General features: G+C 45.5%; 1 protein-coding gene across 5 annotated transcripts in view; it reads left to right on the top strand.

Annotated features, from left to right (window-relative positions):
- The window catches only part of IKBKB (inhibitor of nuclear factor kappa B kinase subunit beta), a 75,291-nt gene extending 54,741 nt beyond the window's left edge, over nucleotides 1-20,550 (top strand). For 4 of the 5 annotated variants that reach the window (XM_040448225.1, XM_040448375.1, XM_040448464.1 and 1 more), the window contains 14 exons: nucleotides 3,500-3,607; nucleotides 4,771-4,900; nucleotides 5,266-5,460; nucleotides 6,319-6,433; nucleotides 7,762-7,885; nucleotides 8,441-8,592; nucleotides 8,762-8,823; nucleotides 9,863-9,984; nucleotides 11,633-11,682; nucleotides 11,790-11,889; nucleotides 12,098-12,245; nucleotides 15,274-15,401; nucleotides 18,028-18,118; nucleotides 19,166-20,550. In XM_040448225.1, the coding sequence (XP_040304159.1) occupies nucleotides 3,500-3,607; nucleotides 4,771-4,900; nucleotides 5,266-5,460; nucleotides 6,319-6,433; nucleotides 7,762-7,885; nucleotides 8,441-8,592; nucleotides 8,762-8,823; nucleotides 9,863-9,984; nucleotides 11,633-11,682; nucleotides 11,790-11,889; nucleotides 12,098-12,245; nucleotides 15,274-15,401; nucleotides 18,028-18,118; nucleotides 19,166-19,231 (1,591 nt within the window). In that variant the 3' untranslated portion in view covers nucleotides 19,232-20,550. The remainder of the gene's footprint in view (nucleotides 1-3,499; nucleotides 3,608-4,770; nucleotides 4,901-5,265; nucleotides 5,461-6,318; nucleotides 6,434-7,761; nucleotides 7,886-8,440; nucleotides 8,593-8,761; nucleotides 8,824-9,862; nucleotides 9,985-11,632; nucleotides 11,683-11,789; nucleotides 11,890-12,097; nucleotides 12,246-15,273; nucleotides 15,402-18,027; nucleotides 18,119-19,165) is intronic. The other variant, XM_040448304.1, reaches the window with a different exon arrangement.
- The last annotated feature ends 544 nt before the right edge of the window (nucleotides 20,551-21,094 follow it).

Raw genomic sequence — 21,094 nt, 5'->3', positions numbered from 1 at the left:
TCTGGAGCCTGCTTCTGATTCTGTGTCTCCCTCTCTCTCTGCCCCTTCCCTGCTCATGCTCTGTCTCTCTCTGTCTCAAAAATAAATAAAAACATTAAAAAAAAAAAAAAAGCATAAGTGCCTTAAAATGTAAACCAATGTGTACACAAATAAGTTACCAAAAAAAAAAATTTATTAATAAAAAAACCAAAGGACATACTTAAGTTTTAAAAGAATTACTCTGTATCTTAACATTTTTTATTACAAAAATAAGTGTTCATTGTATATGTGAAGGTTAATCATCATCAAAATACATAGTTTAAAAATTAACATGCCCCTAAATCAGGTTTCATTCAGAGTGTTCCTTGGGAGGCCACACCCTGATGTGAATGATGCTACTGTTGTTTCAAATTTTGTTTTTATTTCCAGTTTTTGTGTGTCTTTTTGGAGCAGTAATAAGTTCACATGGTTCAAGCTTCCAAAGGTATAAAAAGAGTATGCACTGAAAAGTCATCTCTTACTGGCCTCCCAGCCGCCTGGCTTCCTTTCTGACAGGCACCTGATACCACTGGTTGTCAGTATGCTTCCAAGGGTGTTCCATACGGGTACGAATTGACCTGTTTCTCTGTTGGCTCGTTTATGTTTCACCCCTTTCCTACATCAGTTGATGGCACAGTAGGAACTATCCTGCATGTGCTCTCAGAGCATTTTTACACCATGAAAATTAGCTTCACAAAATCCAGAAACAACCACTATGAACATTTTTGTGCATCTCCGGGTTCCTCAGTATATGTGTTATACTTCAAAAAAAAAAAAATACACAAATAAATTATTGTACATACTCTCCTATAACCTACTTTTCAGTCTTACTATTGAAAATGCTTTATGTTTTTCCGTTATTTGTAATAATTTCTGTTTGGTATTCAAATGAGTGGCTATACTGGAATTTATTTAACTTATGCACCGTTATTGGAAGCATGGGTAGTTTATAATTTTTACTTCTTAAAATAAAACCAAGAATAACGTCCTTATAAGGAAATCCTTGTATATCCATGATTATTTCCCTAGGATAATTCCTAGGAGTGGAATTTACTGACCAAAGATTATACACATTTTAGAGGTTTTTGATATGTATTGAGCATTTGCTCAACAGAAAGGTTGTATAAATAATGTTTTTACCAGGAACATACAAAGCTGCCCTTTTCACCACACTGTTGTTAACACTGGCTACTATCATTTTTCTGAATGCTTTTCTGGAAGTAGTGAAAACATTAAGTTTTTAAAAGGGTAGGTATTTACATCATGAATTATTTATTTCTAAGATATAACCTTGGAAATCAATTCTAGAAGAGTGTTTTTATGTGTTGGCAATCCAGTTCAGTCAGCACGTATAAGCCAAACACTGAAAATTTCAGCAGAGGTGAAAGAGGCCAGGTCCCTGCTCTTCAAGAGTCTGGTGAAGTGGCAAAGTACGCCCTCCTGTGGTGATTTATTTTAAAACAAGCAATAATTGGGGCGCCTGGGTGGCTCAGTCAAGCGTCCAACTTCAGCTCAGGTCATGATCTCACTGTTTGTGGGTTCGAGCCCCACATTGGGTTCTGTGGAGCCTGCTTCAGATTCTGTATCTCCCTCTCTGCCCCTGCCCTACCGTGCTCTCTCTCTCAAAAATAAAAATAAACATGAAAAAAAAGTTTTTTAGAAAATAAAAAAATAAAACAAGCAATACTTGATCTGCACAGGTTCTGGAATATTGAGGAATTAGCTCATTAATTTACAATCATACCATATACTGTATATCTATACATCAATAGTGTTTTTAACTAACCAAGAAATTGTTGCATTTCTTTAGTTCCAATGTTGAGCTTTTCCATTATTTTTAATAAGATGAGTTAAAATCCATTAGAACCAGAAGAACAAGTACTATTTGAAAATGTAGGGGCGCCTGGGTGGCGCAGTCGGTTAAGCGTCCGACTTCAGCCAGGTCACGATCTCGCGGTCTGTGAGTTCGAGCCCCGCGTCAGGCTCTGGGCTGATGGCTCAGAGCCTGGAGCCTGTTTCCGATTCTGTGTCTCCCTCTCTCTCTGCCCCTCCCCCGTTCATGCTCTGTCTCTCTCTGTCCCAAAAATAAATAAACATTGAAAAAAAAATTTTTTTTGAAAATGTATCCCTGATGTCTTGGCGTCTTTATTCTAAGTCTGTTGTCTGCAGAATCAGCTTCTTAGAACTCCCTTCCCCGGTGCTGGGAGACCAGCTGATGCTTTCAAGTAGGCTACTTGGATGCCCAGTCAGGAGCTGTTCAGTGGACAAGTTTGTGAAAAGTGGCTGTCTCATCTGCTTTGTAATGCCTTAGAGAACCTTTTAAAAATTTCACTCTCTCCTCTCAGATGGCAGATGGATAGTAATTTCCGGACAGATGTGATTTGAGCTTTATAATTCTATTACAATCCTACTTTGAAATACATTACAGGACCTAAGCAATAAGCATTTTATTTACTACAGCTTTTATTTTTACAATTTCCCATGGACAGACTATTCCATTAGAGGATCATCTGTGTCATTTGTATGTGACGACAGTCTTGGTACACCTGCCTTACAGTAATCACTGTTCCAGCCAGAGCTGTGATCCACCAGCCTCTGCCACATGCCAGTTCCAGCTAGGCCCACTTACCCCTTGCCAAGGAGAAGTGTTCAGGACTAAGACATTTTTATCTGAATTTCCCAGGTGTTTTTGGAAAGGAAAGACTTGGACATTCACACAGTGTAGAAAGAACAGCAGACTTTGGATTTGAGTCCCTAGTTCTGCCACTCTTTAGTTGTGTGGCCTTGGGCAAGTCACCTGATCTGTATTTCCTTACCACTGAATGGGGAACTAAAAACAGTGTCTACCACTTGGGGTTATCATGGCAAAGAAGTATGTGTTCAGTGTCCAAGTACTTGGTTATCTATGAAGCATTATTCAAATTTAAGTTATCTTCCTCATCACCAAAAAGATTTGAAACTAGTTGGGTTTAATTTTTTTTTCCCTTCAAATACTATTTCAGATGCATCAATAAGTGCTCTAAATTGGGAAATGTAACAGTTCATTCACCATTAGAGATCATATCTAGCCATGTGCATTTAGAGGGAAGTACACTGTGCACGCATGTATTGTGCGTTATTTCCTGTAAATGTGATCTGCACGCAGTGATCCTGGTTTGGAAGTTCTAATTTTATCCTCTTTCAAAACATAAATGTTGGATTAGATAAGATGAAAAGTAGAGAAAATGATAAGGATAAGCGAAGGATGAGATGAGGAGTCAGTAGTACTGGCTGTGGAACTCTAGGCACAGGATGGTTGATGACTCTACTTCAGGCAGTACAGACTATTGCGCTCGGAAGGAAGCCATCCTAGCAGGAAGCAAATGCACTGTTACCCAAAGATAGAATCACGACCTGGGGGTATCCTGTACAGTTGTAAAGCGGTATGTTACCAAAGTACAATGTCTCCTGCCTGCTAAGTGACTTAAGGGCTGTATTGCAGGCATTCCAAAGTCCGGCAGAAGAGTGAGATGGACATTGTTGTCAGTGAAGACTTGAATGGAGCGGTGAAGTTTTCCAGCTCCTTACCCTATCCCAATAATCTGAACAGGTAAGGCCCAGTGGCACGTCTCCTCTATGCGGTTTTCTTCCTTTTTCAGAAATAGATGTCTGCGGTGACATCTGATAGCTTTTAAATAGATTATCAAGGTATCCTGTGACTAGGAATTTGACATAATCGTCTCAGTCATCAACTTAGAATGGATTCCCACCCCTCACCCCATCTAGAAATCATCTCTTTTCTAAATTCACACAGTAATTTATCTGTACCTCTTACCACCCTTAGTAGTTTCTACCTTGTACTACATTTGGTTTTGCATAGCGTTTGTCTCCTAGTCAACTGTAAGCCTTTTCAGGGTAGGGGATTTCTACTTTACTTCTCTTTGCACTCCTGTGTAGCCTCATACTGTGTCATAGTCAACAAATAAACCTTGGTAGTTTGAACAGCATTGCAATCTCGTCTTAGAGCCAAAATAACAGCAGCAATACCAGCGTTGAGTAATAGTACAAAAGTAAGTGGCAAGGCAGTCACAAACAACTGAGTAGCACGGAAAATAATCACCATAAGTATTTAGAGGATGGGGAGAGAGGTACTGTGTGGATTAGAGCTGTATGGAATGACTTTGGATGAGCTAGAACTTTCTGGAAGGATCTGGAAAGATGTGCAGGACATGGATGGATGGATGAAGAGGAAGGAAATTCAAGGGGAAGAAGTGAGGGGAGCAAAGGCATGTTTCAGGAGGTAGTGAGTAGGGAGTTGGCCTCTGTGGAGGCTGAGAGTGCCTCCATGAGGTAGGTCTGTGCCCAGGAAGGGGCATGAACTGTGTTGTGGGAACCACGAGTGCCTTTGCAGGTAGGGGTGGATTAACAAAATAAATCTGGCAGCATGGGGTCTAGATTGTGTGGGGGCATTGCCTAGAGGTGGGACATGCCTGTAAAGTGTATTTAAAGAGCTTCACAGATCATTCTCATGCAGCCAGGTGAAAGTTCAGTCTATTGAGAAATCCTGAATTTCAGGGGGTGTTGTAGCAGATCAGAGAGGGGATAAGCACCTGAATCATTAGTTTGGCTTTCCGTCAGATTAATTCATCTTCAGTCATCACATGTTGGTTGCCATGGGTGTGAGTATGGTGAATGTACGTGGGGTGTGCATGGTAAGGCCACCTGAGGATGGTGTTGGAGCTGTCCCCTCCTGCGCTGTGCTCTTCTTCTCAGCGTCCTGGCACAGCGACTTGAAAAGTGGCTGCAGCTGATGCTGATGTGGCACCCACGACAGAGGGGCACCGATCCTGTGTATGGTCCCAATGGCTGTTTCAAGGCCCTGGATGACATCTTAAACCTAAAGGTGAGTGTGGAGCCAGGTTAGCCTGAAGGCAGTAGGTCCCCAGTGGGCTGTGGCAGGGCTGGGGAAAAAAGAAGAGCTCCTTCAAAAGCAAGTCATGGGCCATCTGAGCTGTGGAAAGGGAGGCCCCTGTGAGAGCATCTGCCCCCATGCTAGTTGACATCGGTTGTAAGGTCACACTGTGAACAAACAGCAGCATTAAAGACCAGAATGTGTGAACTCTGGGCACCGAGACTCCCTTCCTTCCGACTAGCCCCTTTCTTCGTGTGGCTGGGAAATGTTGGGAGGAGCAGACGATCCAGGCAAGTAGGTGGGCCTCTCTGTAAAGATGGGTTTTTGTTTCCAATAACATGTGGGTTGTGTTGCAGCTGGTTCATATCTTGAACATGGTCACAGGCATCATTCACACGTATCCAGTGACAGAGGATGAGAGTCTGCAGAGCTTAAAGGCCAGAATCCAGAATGACACAGGGATCCCCGAGGAGGACCAGGAGCTGCTGCAAGAAGCTGGTCTGGCCTTGATCCCTGACAAGCCGGCTACTCAGTGTATTTCAGAGGGCAAGGTGAAGCCCTGTTCCCTAAGGATGCCCTGCTTTTCCTGGCTTTGCTTCCAGGGGAACTAACTGCGCATTCAGATTTCAGCTCTACTTTGTCACATAATGCAGATAACTGCCTGGTTTTTTAGTTGGAATGTGAGATCCTCTGCATGGTCTAATAGGAGACATGAATCCCTGCACACTTGACTTGGTACTTTCAGACCACTCAGAGCGCCTTTCTGTGGGCTCTGTTGCCAAAGCAGTGCTTCATTCCTCCGAGTCAACCAAAACTGTTGTGTATAGAACAGTGCTGATGACCACAGCAATGCAAGATGTGGTCCCTGCCCCCAAAGAACTGATAAAGTTAATGTGTGAGAAACAACCATGGGATAGGACGGAGAGACCGAACATTTAAATTGCACAGTAAAGATAATAGAGAATAAGACTGTAATAAGTTGTGATTGAGGGATGCGTTTGGATAATAAACGTAAAAGGGGGCTCCTTGGGTGGCTCAGTCAGTTAAGAGTCTGACTCTTGGTTTCAGCTCAGTTCAGGATCTCATGGTTTGTGGTTTTGAGCCCTGCTTTGGGCTCTGTGCTGACAGCATGGAGCCTGCTTGGGATTCTCTCTATGTCCCTCTATCTCTTCCCCTCCCCTCCCTCAAAAATAAATAATAAAATAAACATTAAAAAAAAAGTGTAAAAGGACCAGGAAAGGGACGTGTAGGCTGGAGTCATTAAGAAAGTCTTTATGGGTGCTCAGTACTTGCTGGCTGAAGATGATGCCATTGGGAAATAGTGGGGAACGCCCTGAAATCTCTGTTATTACTTGGAAAAGGAAGGGGTGGCATCCACAAGATCTCATCTTCCTCTTATCCTTTTGCAGCTGAATGAGGGCCGCACATTGGACATGGATCTCGTCTTTCTCTTTGACAACAGTAAAATCACGTATGAGACTCAGATCTCGCCACGGCCCCAACCTGAAAGTGTCAGCTGTATCCGTAAGAAGATCATTGTTTTTGTTTTTGTTTTTATTTTTTAATCACTTATGGGGTGCCTGGGTGGCTCAGTCGGTTAAGTGCCAGACTTTGGCTCAGGTCATGATCTCACAGTTCATGGGTTCAAACTCCACAATGGTCTCCGTGCTGACAGCTCGGAGCCTGGAGCCTACTTCAGATTCTGTGTATCCATCTTTCTCTGCACCTCCCCCACTCGCTTTTGATCTCTCTCAAAAATAAACATTAAAAAAAATCTTTTTTTTAAATAATCACTTACAATGCTTGGAACAGGGTAGGAGGGACAGACATGGACTAGCGGAGGGGTCCACACCAAGGAGATGCGCTTATCCAGTCCCTGGGGCAACCTTCTTTACTTGGGACTTAGGGGTAGCCCAGCCAAAAAAGAGTAAAGGAAGTCTTCAATTTCAACCTCACAAATAGAATTCTAAACCTAGGACAGAGAATACTGCCTGTATGCCTCTGAACTTGATCGAATCAGATGGCCATTTTACTTATTTTTGAAGTTTTATTTATATTTTGTACATGATAGAAAAAAATCAAAAGGTACAAAAGAATATACAGTAACAAGCCAGCCTCTCTTCCCAATTTCCCAGTTTCTTCCAGGGAAACCACTCCTGTCAAGTTCTTGGGTATACCTTCCAGGGGTATTCTATGCATTATAAAGTGTATAGGTATTTTTCCCCCCAACATATGGTAACATACAACATGTACTGTTCTGCACCTGCCTTTTTCACTTAATAATATATTTTAGAAAATTTTTCCCCTGCTGGTGCATATGGAGCTGCCTATTTTTAATACTTGTGTAATATTCCATTGTATGGGTGGTAGATGGACATTTTAATGCATCCACCATTCCTGCTATCACACACACACACACACACACACACTTAGAATAAGCAGATCTAGGGTCGAGAGTCTTAGCTCCAGACTTACTGCTTATTTAATGATGTTCCAGTACTACTGGGTGAAGCTGAATCTGTAGAAAACTTCATATGACTTTAAATATTGTAAACATAAAGGTTTCTGTTGAAAGCATAAGAGTCTGTGTACATGTAATTGATTCCATGTGGTTCGCAAAGTGTTTCTTCAAATAAGTAGGTATTTACTGACTGGTACGTGCTTGTGCTGTTAATGGGATACAAAAAATGTATGTGACAGTAACCAGGCTTAACACCCAAAAAGGTTATGTGATAGCATAGTAGTTTAGTTATATAACTGAAAAATGTAAAAGTGCCAGTGATGTCACAAGGCATGACGTGGTTAATCGCAGGGCAGTTTTTCTCTGACGGTTGCATATGTCTCTGTTCCAGTTCAAGAGCCCAAGAGGAACCTCTCCTTCTTCCAGCTGAGGAAAGTGTGGGGCCAGGTTTGGCACAGCATCCAGACCCTGAAGGAGGACTGTAACCGGCTACAGCAGGGACAGCGAGCTGCCATGTATTATGCCAGGCGGTTTGGGACTTAATTTAAAATCGCGTGGTGGCTTTTTCCACAGGGAGGTGGCAGAGGCAGGGGCTCAGAAGCAACTGCTAGGACAGACAAGAGGGAGACGCTGGTTTGGACAGGCAGGAAGTGGTCAGGTGGGCAGGACTGAGGGAGGCCCTTTTAGACTTTATGAGGTGAGTGAGGTCAGCACATGGAGCTGTAAACTGAGGGGTGGGCTGGCAGAACTAGGGGCAGATTTTGGAATGTGGAAAAGCTCATTGCAGTCTGGGTCAGCAAAGCTCCCCTGATTGTCATGCTGGGGTCTGCCTGACTCTTTCCCCTGGGATATGACTAACTGGGGTTATTGGCCCTTTGTGTGGTACTTTGCCTTATTCCAGTGCTGGCTGAGGGCTAGGAAATTGTATGATTTTAAGTGGCTACTTTTGATACAATAATAATAATTATAGTAGGGATCTGCCTTGGCATTTGAGGTGGTTTTGCTGTTGTACAGGAAATGGTATTTGGATCCCAAACATGCCTGAAGGCTGTTTTTTGTGGTCCCTGCAGGATGAATCTCCTCCGGAATAATAGCTGCCTCTCCAAGATGAAGAATTCTATGGCTTCCATGTCTCAGCAGCTCAAAGCCAAGTTGGATTTCTTTAAAACCAGCATCCAGATTGACCTGGAGAAGTACAGTGAGCAGACAGAATTTGGGATCAGTGAGTGTACTCTCTGTAATGAGTTTGGAAAAACCATTACTGTCTTCCCCCCCCCCCCCTTCCTAAGGTTTCTTTTGCCTCTTATAATTTAGTTGCTTGTGTCTATTTTGGTTTTGTGGTGTTTTCATTTTGTTTTTCTTTTTTTTTTTTCCTACATTTTTTTTTCCAGCATCAGATAAACTGCTGCTGGCCTGGAGGGAAATGGAACAGGCTGTGGAGCTCTGTGGGCGGGTAGGAGACTTGTTTTAGATTCCTATCCTTACCGAGGGGGGTGAGGCTTCGTACAACCTTTTCTCACTCTCTCCTCGAACACCAAATCCATCTTGTACGTCCAAAATCAGGAGGTCTTCGCCATGCTCTCTGACCCTAACTGGGACTTGATGGGAAGAGGCCAGGCTGGTAGCCAGTAAAGGGGAGGCCCATGGTGGCAGATGCAGGAGCTGTGCAGACCTGGTGTGCATTTGAACAAGGCGCAAAATGTGAAGTGTCCTTACGGGCCCAGGCCTCTTCCTATCAGAAAGGGCCTCAGATGAATGATCAACACTCCATCGGGCTGGGGGGTTTGCCTAGTTTTGTTGGGACACTAAATCCATAGGAAAGAAAAAGTCTAAGCATAAAGTTTTAGGACAGCATAAATCAAACACCACTGAAAAACGTTAATTGTGAGGCAAGGGAAGGAAGTATGGCTTAGTGATCCTCACACAAATTGAAGACCGAAGCCTCCAAGACCTTTTCTGGGCTTTTTACTATATCTATATCTATATTATTATCTATACTATTATTATCTATACTATTTACTATATCTATATTTAGATGTCTTCTCTGACCAGAGAGACAGTGAGTGCTCCAGCCCATCCTGGCACTCACATCCAGAATCTCCGATAGAGAGGAGCCCAGGCCTCCCAATGTGGGATGGCATTGGGGTAGACAAATTAAGGGAAGAGAAAGAAATATGCATTGGGCTCTTCTCCATGCCAGGTACCGTGCCAGATACTTTACATACTGTATCTTATCTCACCCTTAAAATGGCCCCATTAGAAGCCTATTTTATGGCAGAGGAAACTGCAGCTCAGGAGTTAGGTGCTTTCCCCATGGGTCACACAGCTAGAAAGTGGTAGACCCGAGATCCAAACCCAGGCCTTCTGACTCCAGAGTCTCTGTCCCTTCTAGCCAGTCACCTGAGAGTCTTCGGTGAGTTTGGAACGTGTCCCCCCCCCCCCAAATCTTGCATCTCAGAACGCCCTTATTACATCAGTTGACATTAGCACAGCTTTTTCATCAGGAGAATGAAGTGAAGCACCTGGTGGAGCGGATGATGGCGCTGCAGACCGACATTGTGGACCTGCAGAGGAGCCCCATGGGGCGGAAGCAGGGGGGAACGCTGGACGACCTGTGAGTACCGACCCGGTGTCCGGCCAAACCCACAGACGCCCCAGCCAAACTTCCATACATGTGTTGAGATTGTCTAAGGATTCAAGTGTGGTTATCACAGAAGCTCTGTGAGACCATTCTATAGAGTGTGATCCATTGGCAAAGCATCTTGGCATGTTCCAGATGAGTTGCAGAGATGAGCAAAGGGCCAGTCACCATCACTGTCAGCCTTCATTTCCATATCTAGCAAGTGTTGAGAAGAATTGTCCGACCTCACGGAGTTGTGAAGATCAATTCAGATGATTCAGATAGAGCAGGAGTTCATCATCTTTAAAGTCTGTGATGCAGGAGCTTTAACCGTGGCACCAGACGTCACTGTTCACGCAGCCCACCCTGATCCAGGTGTGGCTCAAAGAGCAGAAAGTAGAACAGAGAAGGAAACCAGCAGGTCTTAAGATTTTGAACCCGGGAACTGTTCATTTGAGTCTTTATCAGGAATCTGGCCTTGGCTCTGGGAGGTGATAAGGTGCCCAGGCAAAGCAGTCCTACCTGAAGGAAAGCCAGATGAGAGGGAGCAGGCGAGCTGCCTCAAACTCTTGGGAGCTCCCACTTGGGCTCAGCACTGTCCTCCAGTGCCTTTACCAGGATTCTCAGGACCAGAATCTTGAACATCAGAAATCTGATGATTCATTTAAAAAGAAAGAAGAAATCTGATGATTCGTATTCTGTATTTTCTCAAGTTATTTAACCCATTATTCTCCTTTAGTTTTCAACATTTTTTATTTATTTTTGGGACAGAGAGAGACAGAGCATGAATGGGGGAGGGGCAGAGAGAGAGAGAGAGACACAGAATCGGAAACAGGCTCCAGGCTCTGAGCCATCAGCCCAGAGCCTGACGCGGGGCTCGAACTCACAGACCGCGAGATCGTGACCTGGCTGAAGTCGGACACTTAACTGACTGCGCCATCCAGGCGCCCCAGTTCTCCTTTAGTTTTCAAATGAGAGTCACCTCTGAAATGTCAGGTAGTTTCATTGTGTTGAGGTGGAAAAGGGATAGAAGTTTGTGTCTACCCTTGGGCTTGAGTTCTCACGGGGAGCCCGTGTTCTCCAGGCTTAGGTCCAGTGATGGCACTGGAATCACCATTGCAGAAGCCACGTGGACAGGAAATTCCAAGGGACAGAGTAGAACCTCCCTTTCTTAAGATTCTTTCTCATTAGGGATGCCTGGGTGGCTTAGTTGCTTAAGCATCTGACTCTTGGTTTCGGCTCAGGTCACCATCTCGCAGTTTGTGAGTTTGAGCCCCAAGTCGGGCTCTGCACTGACAGCATGGAGCCTGCTTATGAGTCTCTCTCTCCCTGTCTCTCTACCCCTCCCTTGCTTGCTCTCTCTGTCTCTCTCTCTCAAAGTAAATACAAATAAACTTTAAAAAAAAGAGAAAAGAGATTCTCTTGGAGAGAAGGGCGAGGTTTGATAACGAGAGCCATCAGTTCCTCATCATAGGCATCACCTATAGTATCACCAGGAGTAGTAATTTCCTCCAGTCAAGGCATAGTGCTGGTCTTGCTTCTAAAAGTCAGTGATTCTACTGGCAGGAATTGACTAACCAGTGTCCCACATGTGCTTATTTGACCTCACATCTTGACAGAGTTTCTCCTTTGTATATTTCAGAGAAGAGCAAGCGAGGGAGCTTTACAGGAGACTTCGGGAAAAACCCAGAGGTTAGTGGGCCATTCTGTCTGCCACACGTGCCTGGTTCTGTCATGTGTATGGCGTTGACACTCTGCCAGCCACTGGAGGAACTGTGGGACTCTTTGCCTCTTTCCAGACCAACGAACTGATGGTGACAGTCTTGAAATGGTCCGGCTGCTTCTTCAGGCCATCCAAGGCTTTGAGAAGAAAGTGCGAGTGATTTATACGCAGCTCAGGTATCCGCCCCAACTTCCCTTCTCCAGGGTGGAATTCAGAGAAGCGGCAAGGACCCACGTGAGGCCATTTTCTCACTGCCCTCTGACTTGCTTACCCTGAAGGAGATTTATCCGCAGCTGTTGTTGGATTCATAATTACCAGGGATTATGTTCTCCTCCTTTCTCCAACCCAAATGCCACTGGAATTTGTCACATTTACTCTTTACAGTAAAACTGTGGTTTGCAAGCAGAAGGCTCTGGAACTGTTGCCCAAGGTGGAAGAGGTGGTGAGTTTAATGAACGAAGACGAGAAGACTGTCGTCCGGCTTCAGGAGAAGCGGCAGAAGGAGCTCTGGAATCTCCTGAAAATCGCTTGTGTGAGTGAGCCCCATGGCCAGGCCCTCGGCCCCCAGCCCGCCAGCCTCTTTTCCACCTCTGTGCTGCTGTCACCACCCTCCAAGAGAGACCGCAAAGCCACTGACAGACACCACTCAATTGCCACGGCTCAGTTTTCCTTCCTCTTCTCCATGACTTAGAGGGAGCAGGGAGGGGCCGAGTCAGGGCCGCACCAGGTGTGTTTCATTCTGCACGTGTGCATTTCCTGTGGCTGCTGTCACAAAGCGGCACCGCAGAGTTATTCCCTTACAGTCCTGGAGGCCGGAAGTCCGAAATCCAGGTGTTGGCAGGGCTGAGCTCCCGCTGCAAGCTCTAGGGGAGAATGTTTCCATGCTTCTTCCAGCTTCTGGTGGCCCTGGGCAGTCCTTGGCTAGTCCTTGGCTGCATCACTCTATTGTCTGTCCCTGTCTTCACAAGGTCTTCTTCTCCGTGTCTGTCTTCTGGGTGTCTCAGATCAGTACACTTGCCATTGAATGTGGTTCCCACCTCAGTAGTCCAAGTTGATCTCCTCTCAGGATCCTTAACTTCATCTGTGCAGACCCTTTTTCCAAGAAGGTCACATTCACAGGTTGCTGGACTTAGGATGTGGACAGATCTTTTGGGGGACCTTCACGCACCACAGTGCATGTCTGTGTGACCTGGTTGATCCTCCTCTGAGCCTGTGCTGCTTAGTATTGTCGACCACACTTTCTGTGCCCACTGTCTTAATGTAGCTGAGATTCCACTGCATGCTGCTCAGGGAGAAAATGGGACACAAAAAAGAGCCCGGGACAGAGAAGGAAAAGAACCAGGTAAAAGCCATGGAAACCAGAGCTGATGGGAGAAAGACCCACACTATGCCAGCTGCAGCGAGGTTAACTATGATGAAAGAGTGATTTAGCCACTGGTGGTAGTTAAGAGCAAAGAGGAAAATGGGAAGATCGTTGCTTAAGGTGGAGGCAGGGTGCAAGGATGGTGTTTTTAAGATCATGGACTGGAGCGTATTTGTAGGTCAGGCAAGAGACAGTGCACTGGGAGAGTCACAGTATCAAAGAGGTGGGAGACAGTTGAATGTCCAGGTTCTGAGAACAGCAGGGTGTCAGCTTCATGGGCATGCATGGAAGGATTGGCCTGGGGAAGGGATGAGTGACATTTCCTCCTGTAAGAAAGGAAGCAAATTAAAAAAGGAGAGATGACAAGGAGAGAAGCTTTAGGAAGGAGAGGGAAATTGAGGTATTTCCAGTGACGGCCTGATACGCCATCTGCATTCATGTGACATTTACTGAGCGCCGACCACGTGCCCAGGAGCGAGATGAAAACTGGAGGTAAAGGGGGAAAGAAGCATGGCACCCGGCCCAAGAGCTCATAATCAGAGGGGCACACACAGGGAAGTGAATTCAAACGTGGGGCAGGAAGTGTTCAGCAGCAGCAGCTGTGGTGTCATGAGCATGAGCCATAGCATGAGTGTGAAGGAGCAACGTGAGCTTCAGGCCTGGAGGTGAGGGAACCACAGGAAACATTCACAAGGAAGGGTTGTTTCAACTGAAGAACGAGGTGGACAGGTGGAGACGACATTCCAGAACGAAGACATTGCTCTATCAGAGAGGCACGGAGGCCTGAAAGAGTGTGTGTGTTCCAGGTGCTACATGCAGAGTGGCGTAGTGTGGGGCAAAAGGGTATCGTTTGGAATGAAACTGGAGAGGCAGGCGAGGACGAGCTCATGCAGGCCACACATGCTTTCGCAGGCATAGCAAACACTAGGGAATTTGTTTTTCTCTCTCATGTCGAAGGAAGTATGGGAATGGTATGATCACATTTGGGTTTCAGAGAAATCCTTCATGGCAGCTGGAGAATGGATTTGAGACTTTGGCAAACGTCATCACTGAGGGGGGGCGCCGCTTTGGGGGACTGGAGTTGCACAGCCCTTAGGGTGCACAGGACAAGACAGTGGAAGGACTGCTCTCCTGCAGGCCCAGGCTAAGTGGAGGAGGTGGATGTCTGGGTCTTTCCACGGGTGACCATCTGCAGAGCAAAATTGGGTGCTTGACTGACTGGTTGAAGCCAGACCTTGACGTTCAGCTGGAAGGAAGGATGTGGAACCAGGATGGGTCCCATAGCTCGTGAGGCTGAGCAGGATGAAGACCCACGGGCTGCAGCAAGGGCAGGAGCTGGGTCTGTAAAAAGACGTGAGGCCAACAGATGAGAGTTCAGCTGGAAACTTGAAGTGGGGCAAAGCACAAGGTGCTGGGAAGGTTGGCATAGGTCATCTGCGGGCTGCAGGTGTGAGGAGGTGCGAGCCCCTGAAGCAGGAGCCACTGGCTTAACCTCTTGACTGAGGTGGGTAGCTGCAGCAGCCGGGGGGTCAGGACATCTTGGTTTTCTTGTTGGCTGTCCCACAGATGGTGCAATTCACAGAAGGCCACTTACAACCTTCTGGTATGTCTCAGGCTTCTACTTGAGACAGCAAAGATGTCTCCCTCTTAGTTTCCTTACGAGAGTTTCTGAAGCAATCAGACTAATGAACGAAGCTTACAAATGCAGGTACTCCAATCTCCCTATACTTACAATCTTCTATCAAAAAGTACACCTATAGGGATGCCTGGGTGGCTTAGTCAGTTAAGTATCCTACTTCAGCTGAGGTCATGGTCCCACAGTTTGTGAGTTCGAGCCCCTCATCATGCTCTGTGCTGACAACTCAGAGCCTGCAGCCTGCTTCGGATTCTGTGTCTTCTTCTCTCTGCCCCTTGTGTTCTCTCTCTCTCTCTCTCTCTCTCTCTCTCTCTCTCTCTCTCTCAAAAGTAAATAAGCATTAAAAAATTTTTTTAAAAGCACACCTATAGATGCAGAAAGATTTTCTGAGCCTGAATGAAGACTGTGGCCATATGCAGGGATGTTGACTAAAAATTTGTAGGAATAGCTAGTGTATTGTGACCTATTGTTTTGTGAGAAAATACTATGGTGTGAATGCAAAATTGGAATCATCCCTTTGCTCCAAAATTGTGTTGACTCTCTTTTGGTTTTGTCCTTTAGAGCAAAGTTCGTGGTCCTGTGAGTGGAAGCCCAGATAGCATGAATGCTGCTCGCCTCAGTCACTCTGGTCAGCTAATGTCTCAGCCTTCCACTGCCCCTAACAGCTTGCCTGAGTCTGTCAAGAAAAGGTAGGTCACTGTAAGGTGCCGGTGATGGCCCAGTGCACTGGGAAGTCATGGGAATAGACATGCATGTTTATCATTGATCATTTTATGTGTCTAGCAATTTTGTGCATGTATTGAGTTTGTGTTTGTTAATATCCAAGCAAATGTGATATTTTGCTCTCTAGTGCCTTGCAACTTGCTAAGTAGTTGCCTTGTCTAAGGATTGGATTACTAATTGCTTAATGAGGAGATTGAACGTGCTAGTCAGTCACATGCTAGTCAGTCACATGCTATTATATAGTCCCATCAGCCATCATCTGTCATTCAGAACCAGCCTGCCCGCAGGGAGTGCCCTGTTGGCCACGCCTCAGTCATCTCGCCTCCTCCCTCTCACCTCCCACCACTCTGAGTTACCATATTAGGGTTTTCCACCCACTGCCTCTCCTCACCCCCCACTTCTGCCTTGGTTTTCCCTCCTATCGCCTGGGCCACTGCCACCAAGGTGGTGAACAGAGCATTTCAGCCTTTTCTGCGAGGCCTTTGGCCTCCCTACTTCCCATCCAGTTCTGCCTCCAAGCCCTCCCTAGTCAAATTAGTCTTCACAGAATACCACTTGATCAAGTTATTTTTTGGCCAGTAACTAGTAGTGGCTTCCCACTCCCCTGGAGGATTCAACCTGAGCCTTTTTAGACATTTACAGCCACCTCAGCCACCGTCTAGGCTGATCCCCAGTTCCCATACAGACTCCTTGCCCTGGCCCAGTGGTTCTCAAAGTCTGATCCAGACCAGCAGCATCAGCAGCATCTGGGCACTTGTTAGAAATGCAGTTGCTGAATCAGCTGCTCAGGGGCAGGGCAGAGCAGTCAGCCTTTCAGAAGCCTTGGCTGGTTTCTGATGCACTCTGAAGTTCCAGAACCTCTGTGGGCTGGTCCTGGGAGGTCCTTCCACCTACAGGACACATCTGCTTCCCTCTCCTCCAATGCCCTGATCACTCACACAGCTCTCTCTTCTTGGACCGCCTTTGGGTGTTTTTGTTTCTAGTTTAGTCCCATGCAGTTTCTTCAACATCCTCTATGTGTTGGGTCTCAGGCACTGGCAATGGTTAAAATTGTCTGTGTGGGCAAATCTATAGACCAAAAAATAGATTAATGATTGCCTAGGGCAGGTGAGGGGGAGGGTGGGAAGGTTTCTTTTTGCATGATGAAAATGTTCTAAAATTAGATTATGGTCTAGATTGTATAGTTCTGTAAATATACTAAAACTACCGAATTACACACTTTAAATGGGTAAACTTTATGGTGTCTAAATTATAGATAGATCAATAAAGCTATTTTAAAAATCCTGTTCTGGGGCTCCTGGTGGCTCAGTCAGTTAAGTGTCTGACTTTTGGCTCTCACAGTTCGTGAGTTTGAGCCCAGCATCAGGTTCTCTGCTCTCAACAGATCCTCTGTCCCCATCTCTCTCTCTGTCCCTCCTCCGCTCATTCTCTTTCTCTCTCGAACAAACTTTAAAAACAAAACAAAATAAAAATCCTGTTCCTGTGCTTGGGGAATTCATAGCCTATACGTTGTGGTACTTAATTGTACGTGACCTTAGATTGTTAATTCTCTCCCCAACCTACTGTGAGCTTGAGGATAGTAACCAGGTCCTGTGCCTCTTACATTGCCCTTTGGAGCTGGCCCTAAGCCTTCAACCTAGTTGGTAGCTACGTGGAAGAGGCTGAGCAAAAATGTGGCCTGTGTTCCTTCCATCAGAGTGTCATGCTTTGTAAGGTGAGTGGATTTCCAAGGCACTGTCTTCCTGGATTTGGCATTTTCCCTCCAATGATATCCTGGAAGCCCTGGGAAAGTCGTCCTGGGAGCACAGGCTGTCCGTCCATGTCCTAGAGCTGAGGCTAAAATAGGACAAGCGGCTTATTATACCTTTCCCTTTCTCCCCATGGCCATTCACGACAGGTACATTTCTTTTTTTTTTTAATTTTTTTTTTTTTTTCAACATTTATTTATTTTTGGGACAGAGAGAGACAGAGCATGAACGGGGGAGGGGCAGAGAGAGAGGGAGACACAGAATCGGAAACAGGCTCCAGGCTCTGAGCCATCAGCCCAGAGCCTGACGCGGGGCTCGAACTCACGGACCGCGAGATCGTGACCTGGCTGAAGTCGGATGCTTAACCGACTGCGCCACCCAGGCGCCCCAACGACAGGTACATTTCTTATCCTGGAAAAAGAGAAAGCAGTTTAAATGAAATCAGTTCCCAGAACTTGCTTTTTCACAGATCTCAAGGAACTATGGAAATGGTGAAATTACGTGGTCTGTATATTTTTTTTCTATTTCAAAAACTGGAAAACAGGTGATTTGTGAGGTATCTTTAGATTTTGGCAGCTTAGAGAGAATTAAATTCAATTATCTGAAGTAAAAAGAGATCTGCTTGCTCTTTCACATTGTGAATGGTAACACTTATGGCTGAGCGTGGGCTTCTGAAAAGTGCTTAACTAGATGAAGGAGATTACTGGTCAGTGACACGGTGCTTTACGACACTCAGCATCAAAATAATTGTAACTTCATTTTTAAAATCTTGTCAAAATCCCTGTAGCATTATCTCTGAAAATTCACATTGACCATTTTCTAATAATCTGATCATTTTCCTTAGTGAAGAACTGGTGGCTGAAGCACACACGCTCTGCACCCAGCTAGAAAATGCGATGCAAGACACCATCAAAGAGCAAGACCAGAGTTTAAGGGTAATGGCCTGTGTGAATCCGACATATTCCGTGTCCTTTCTCCCCACGGCAAGCCAGAAAAAGAAAATGCAAAGGCAATCCAGCGTTTCCTCCATCTCAGTATATGCTTATGCTTTTCTAGTACAGACTTCTTCTTATTCAGAGTAACGCTAACAATTATTGAATGGGTACGAGTACACTATGTGCATTATCTCATTTAATCCTTGTAACGCTTAATTTTGATAAGGGAGGTAGCATCATTCTGAGAAGGTCTTTCTCTCCCTGTGGTTTTTGTAGCACTGCTGAGCATCTGTGTGCATGGAGGTCTGGGGCTAAAACAAGGACCTGTCACAGCCCCGCCTCTCAGGGACTCAGAGCTTAGCAGTAGGTAGTACTACTTATAGGGAAACTAACCTGATGAAAAACTGGTCAAGATACAGGTACATTTATGGCAAAGGTTCAGAGATGCTAAGCCATTCCTCAGATCTTAAAAGGCCCTTTCCTGCCAATAGGGTGACCTGCTAGCCTCCCCCTAACTTCTCAGTTTCCAGAAGAATCAGAGAGGATACCACTACAAATTGTAATCACTTCTTATTTATTCAACTGTCCGTCTCTGGTTTAGGGCTTTTGCTATCTTTTATTTCTGCCCATCCTCCTTCTGACAGCGTGTATTTTGATCATTTCACTGCTTATTTGCACTCCTACCAGAGAAATAGGAAGTCTTATCAGGCCGTTTCATCTGGTAGGGTTGGAAACTGGTAGCTGAGGTTAGCTCTTGGTACCACCTACCCACGGTCAGAAGTGCTATGAGCCACAGGTGGTACTAAAACTGCCTGTCTAGTTTCCATAGTCCCGGAATCTGAGGGGCTTCAAGCTAGGCCAAAGGAAAGTTCCCTTACGGTTGTGAAAATGTAGCTTTAGCTCGAGAGTACCCTGCAATAACAAGACTGTTACTAATGAGAGGATTTAAATTTCCTTCTAAATTGTGCTGGTCGCCTCCTGAGGAAGACAAACAATCCAAGGTGTATTGGTGGCCACTGTATTTTTAACATGCCTGTTGACTTTCAGTCTCTAGACTGGAGCTGGTTACAGACGGAAGAAGAAGAGCAGAATGGCCTGGAACAGGCCTCTTGACTGTGTGGGTGGCCTTGACCACCTGATGGGACTGCCTGCCCTGAGGCCCTCCCATGGTGGCCCCCGCTGTCATGATGTCCCAGCAGTCTTCGGCACCCAGGCAAAGATCTTCTCACTTCCCCAGGAGTTGTGACATTCACCGTGGGCCAGGGCTGGCGTCCTCTGCAGGCACCGCCAGCAACTTGTCTGCACACTGGAAGTCCTGCATCTTGGAGGCTCAGCAAACACTGCTGCCAAGCATGAGCATTTAGGGAGACCAAGCCACTGCAGCTGCTTCCTCTGGTCTGGAAAAAGTTCTCAAAGTACTTTGCCCCACAGATCACTGGACAAATGTCTAACATGACTCTTTCAGGACAAACTGTGGAGGACACTTGGTGTCAGCCTGCCCTCTCCTGACCCCTCCTGATCTCCAGAGGTCCTGATTCGCCTGTCCTCACAGCTAATGTTTCATCTGGATTTGGAACTAAACAGACTTTTAAATTGTAGACTTGGCATGGCCCCATCCTTTCTCTTCCTCTTTTCATTTCACTGCTGCTAAAATTTCCCTTTTACCCACTACTTTGGTGGTCGTGCCCCCGTTGGCAAGGTCGTAGGTGAATGCCAGCTCTCCCCATCTGTAGCCCTTTCAGCCACAGAGTGACCTGCCAGCACCAGGTCAGAGAGCAGCTTCCTTCCTTCGGGTCCCGGAGACTACCTGCGAATGAGCTCTTGTGCAGAAGAACGGAAGAAGAAAAGGGTATCTGTCAACCATAAGTCTGCTGACCCCTGTGCCCACACCTGTGTCCCTGCTCAGACACATCTATGTGCGGTGGTGCTGGGATGGGGGAGTGCCTGTTTCTCATATCATCTAGCAGTATTATTAAATTGACTTATTTAAAAAATAGTTTCCATATTTTACAACATGACTCAAGCATTTATACTGGGTTCCACAACCTGTTTTTGGCAATATTTATGGTCAGGACTTAGGAACTCAAAAACCAGCTTAATGGAAAATGTTATAAAATTGAATAGTGCCTGGATCTGATGTTGTCTTAGCACCAGCACTGCTTCTTTGACATTTCACAAAAGTTCTTTATGTTAAAAGCAGGAAAACAAAACGAGTTTAGATGATCACAAATAGGCGAGTTTGGTCAGAAAAGGAAGTTGGAATAGGAGGATTTTACAAACTGGCTTCCATGGAAACAGTACAAAGGGTTTCAGGGTCAAGTACATTTAGGAAATGCTTCATGCTTTAATTGCCTCTTGGAGATTCCCATTGTACACTGGCATAGTAAAGTTTCTGAGAGTCCTACAATAATAAACTGGCTTAACTGTGTAAATCTACTGTTTGCCAAATGCCTTTGACAGCAGAGCCGTTTTTCCCCCATGTGAGTGTAACATTTGATACAGCATGATTTTGGAAACACTGGTGAGGAACATAGTGGGAAATAAGACCAGAACGGGAGGCTGCGATGGAGCCAGACTGGGGAGGGAATGAATGCGAGACTAAGGGTTATGGGCTTCACTGAAGAATTTTAGCAAGAAAATGACATCACCAAAGCAATGGTTTAAAAAGGCTAACACAGGGGCTCCGGGGTGGCTCAGTGGGTTAAGCGACTCTTGGTTTTGGCTCAGGTCATGATCTCACGGGTTCGTGAGTTCGAGGCCCACATCAGCTCCACGCTGACAGTGCAGAACCTGCTTCGGATTCTCTCTTTACCTGTCTTCCCCCACCCCAAATAAATAAATAAACTTTAAAACATTTTTTTTAATATTAAAGGAAAAGACTAACTGGAATATGCTAATTGATTAAAAAAAGTGAAAACCGGGAGATAGGACTTGTCCTTCCAAAATGATAAGGTAAATGTACTTTCCCCTATTCCT

This window comes from Herpailurus yagouaroundi, unplaced genomic scaffold, assembly GCF_014898765.1.
Source record: "Herpailurus yagouaroundi ecotype Mexico unplaced genomic scaffold, PumYag 28, whole genome shotgun sequence".
Classification (NCBI taxonomy): domain Eukaryota; kingdom Metazoa; phylum Chordata; class Mammalia; order Carnivora; family Felidae; genus Herpailurus; species Herpailurus yagouaroundi.
The sequence above is the reverse complement of the archived record's forward strand: the minus strand, read 5'-3'. Positions and strand labels throughout refer to the sequence as shown.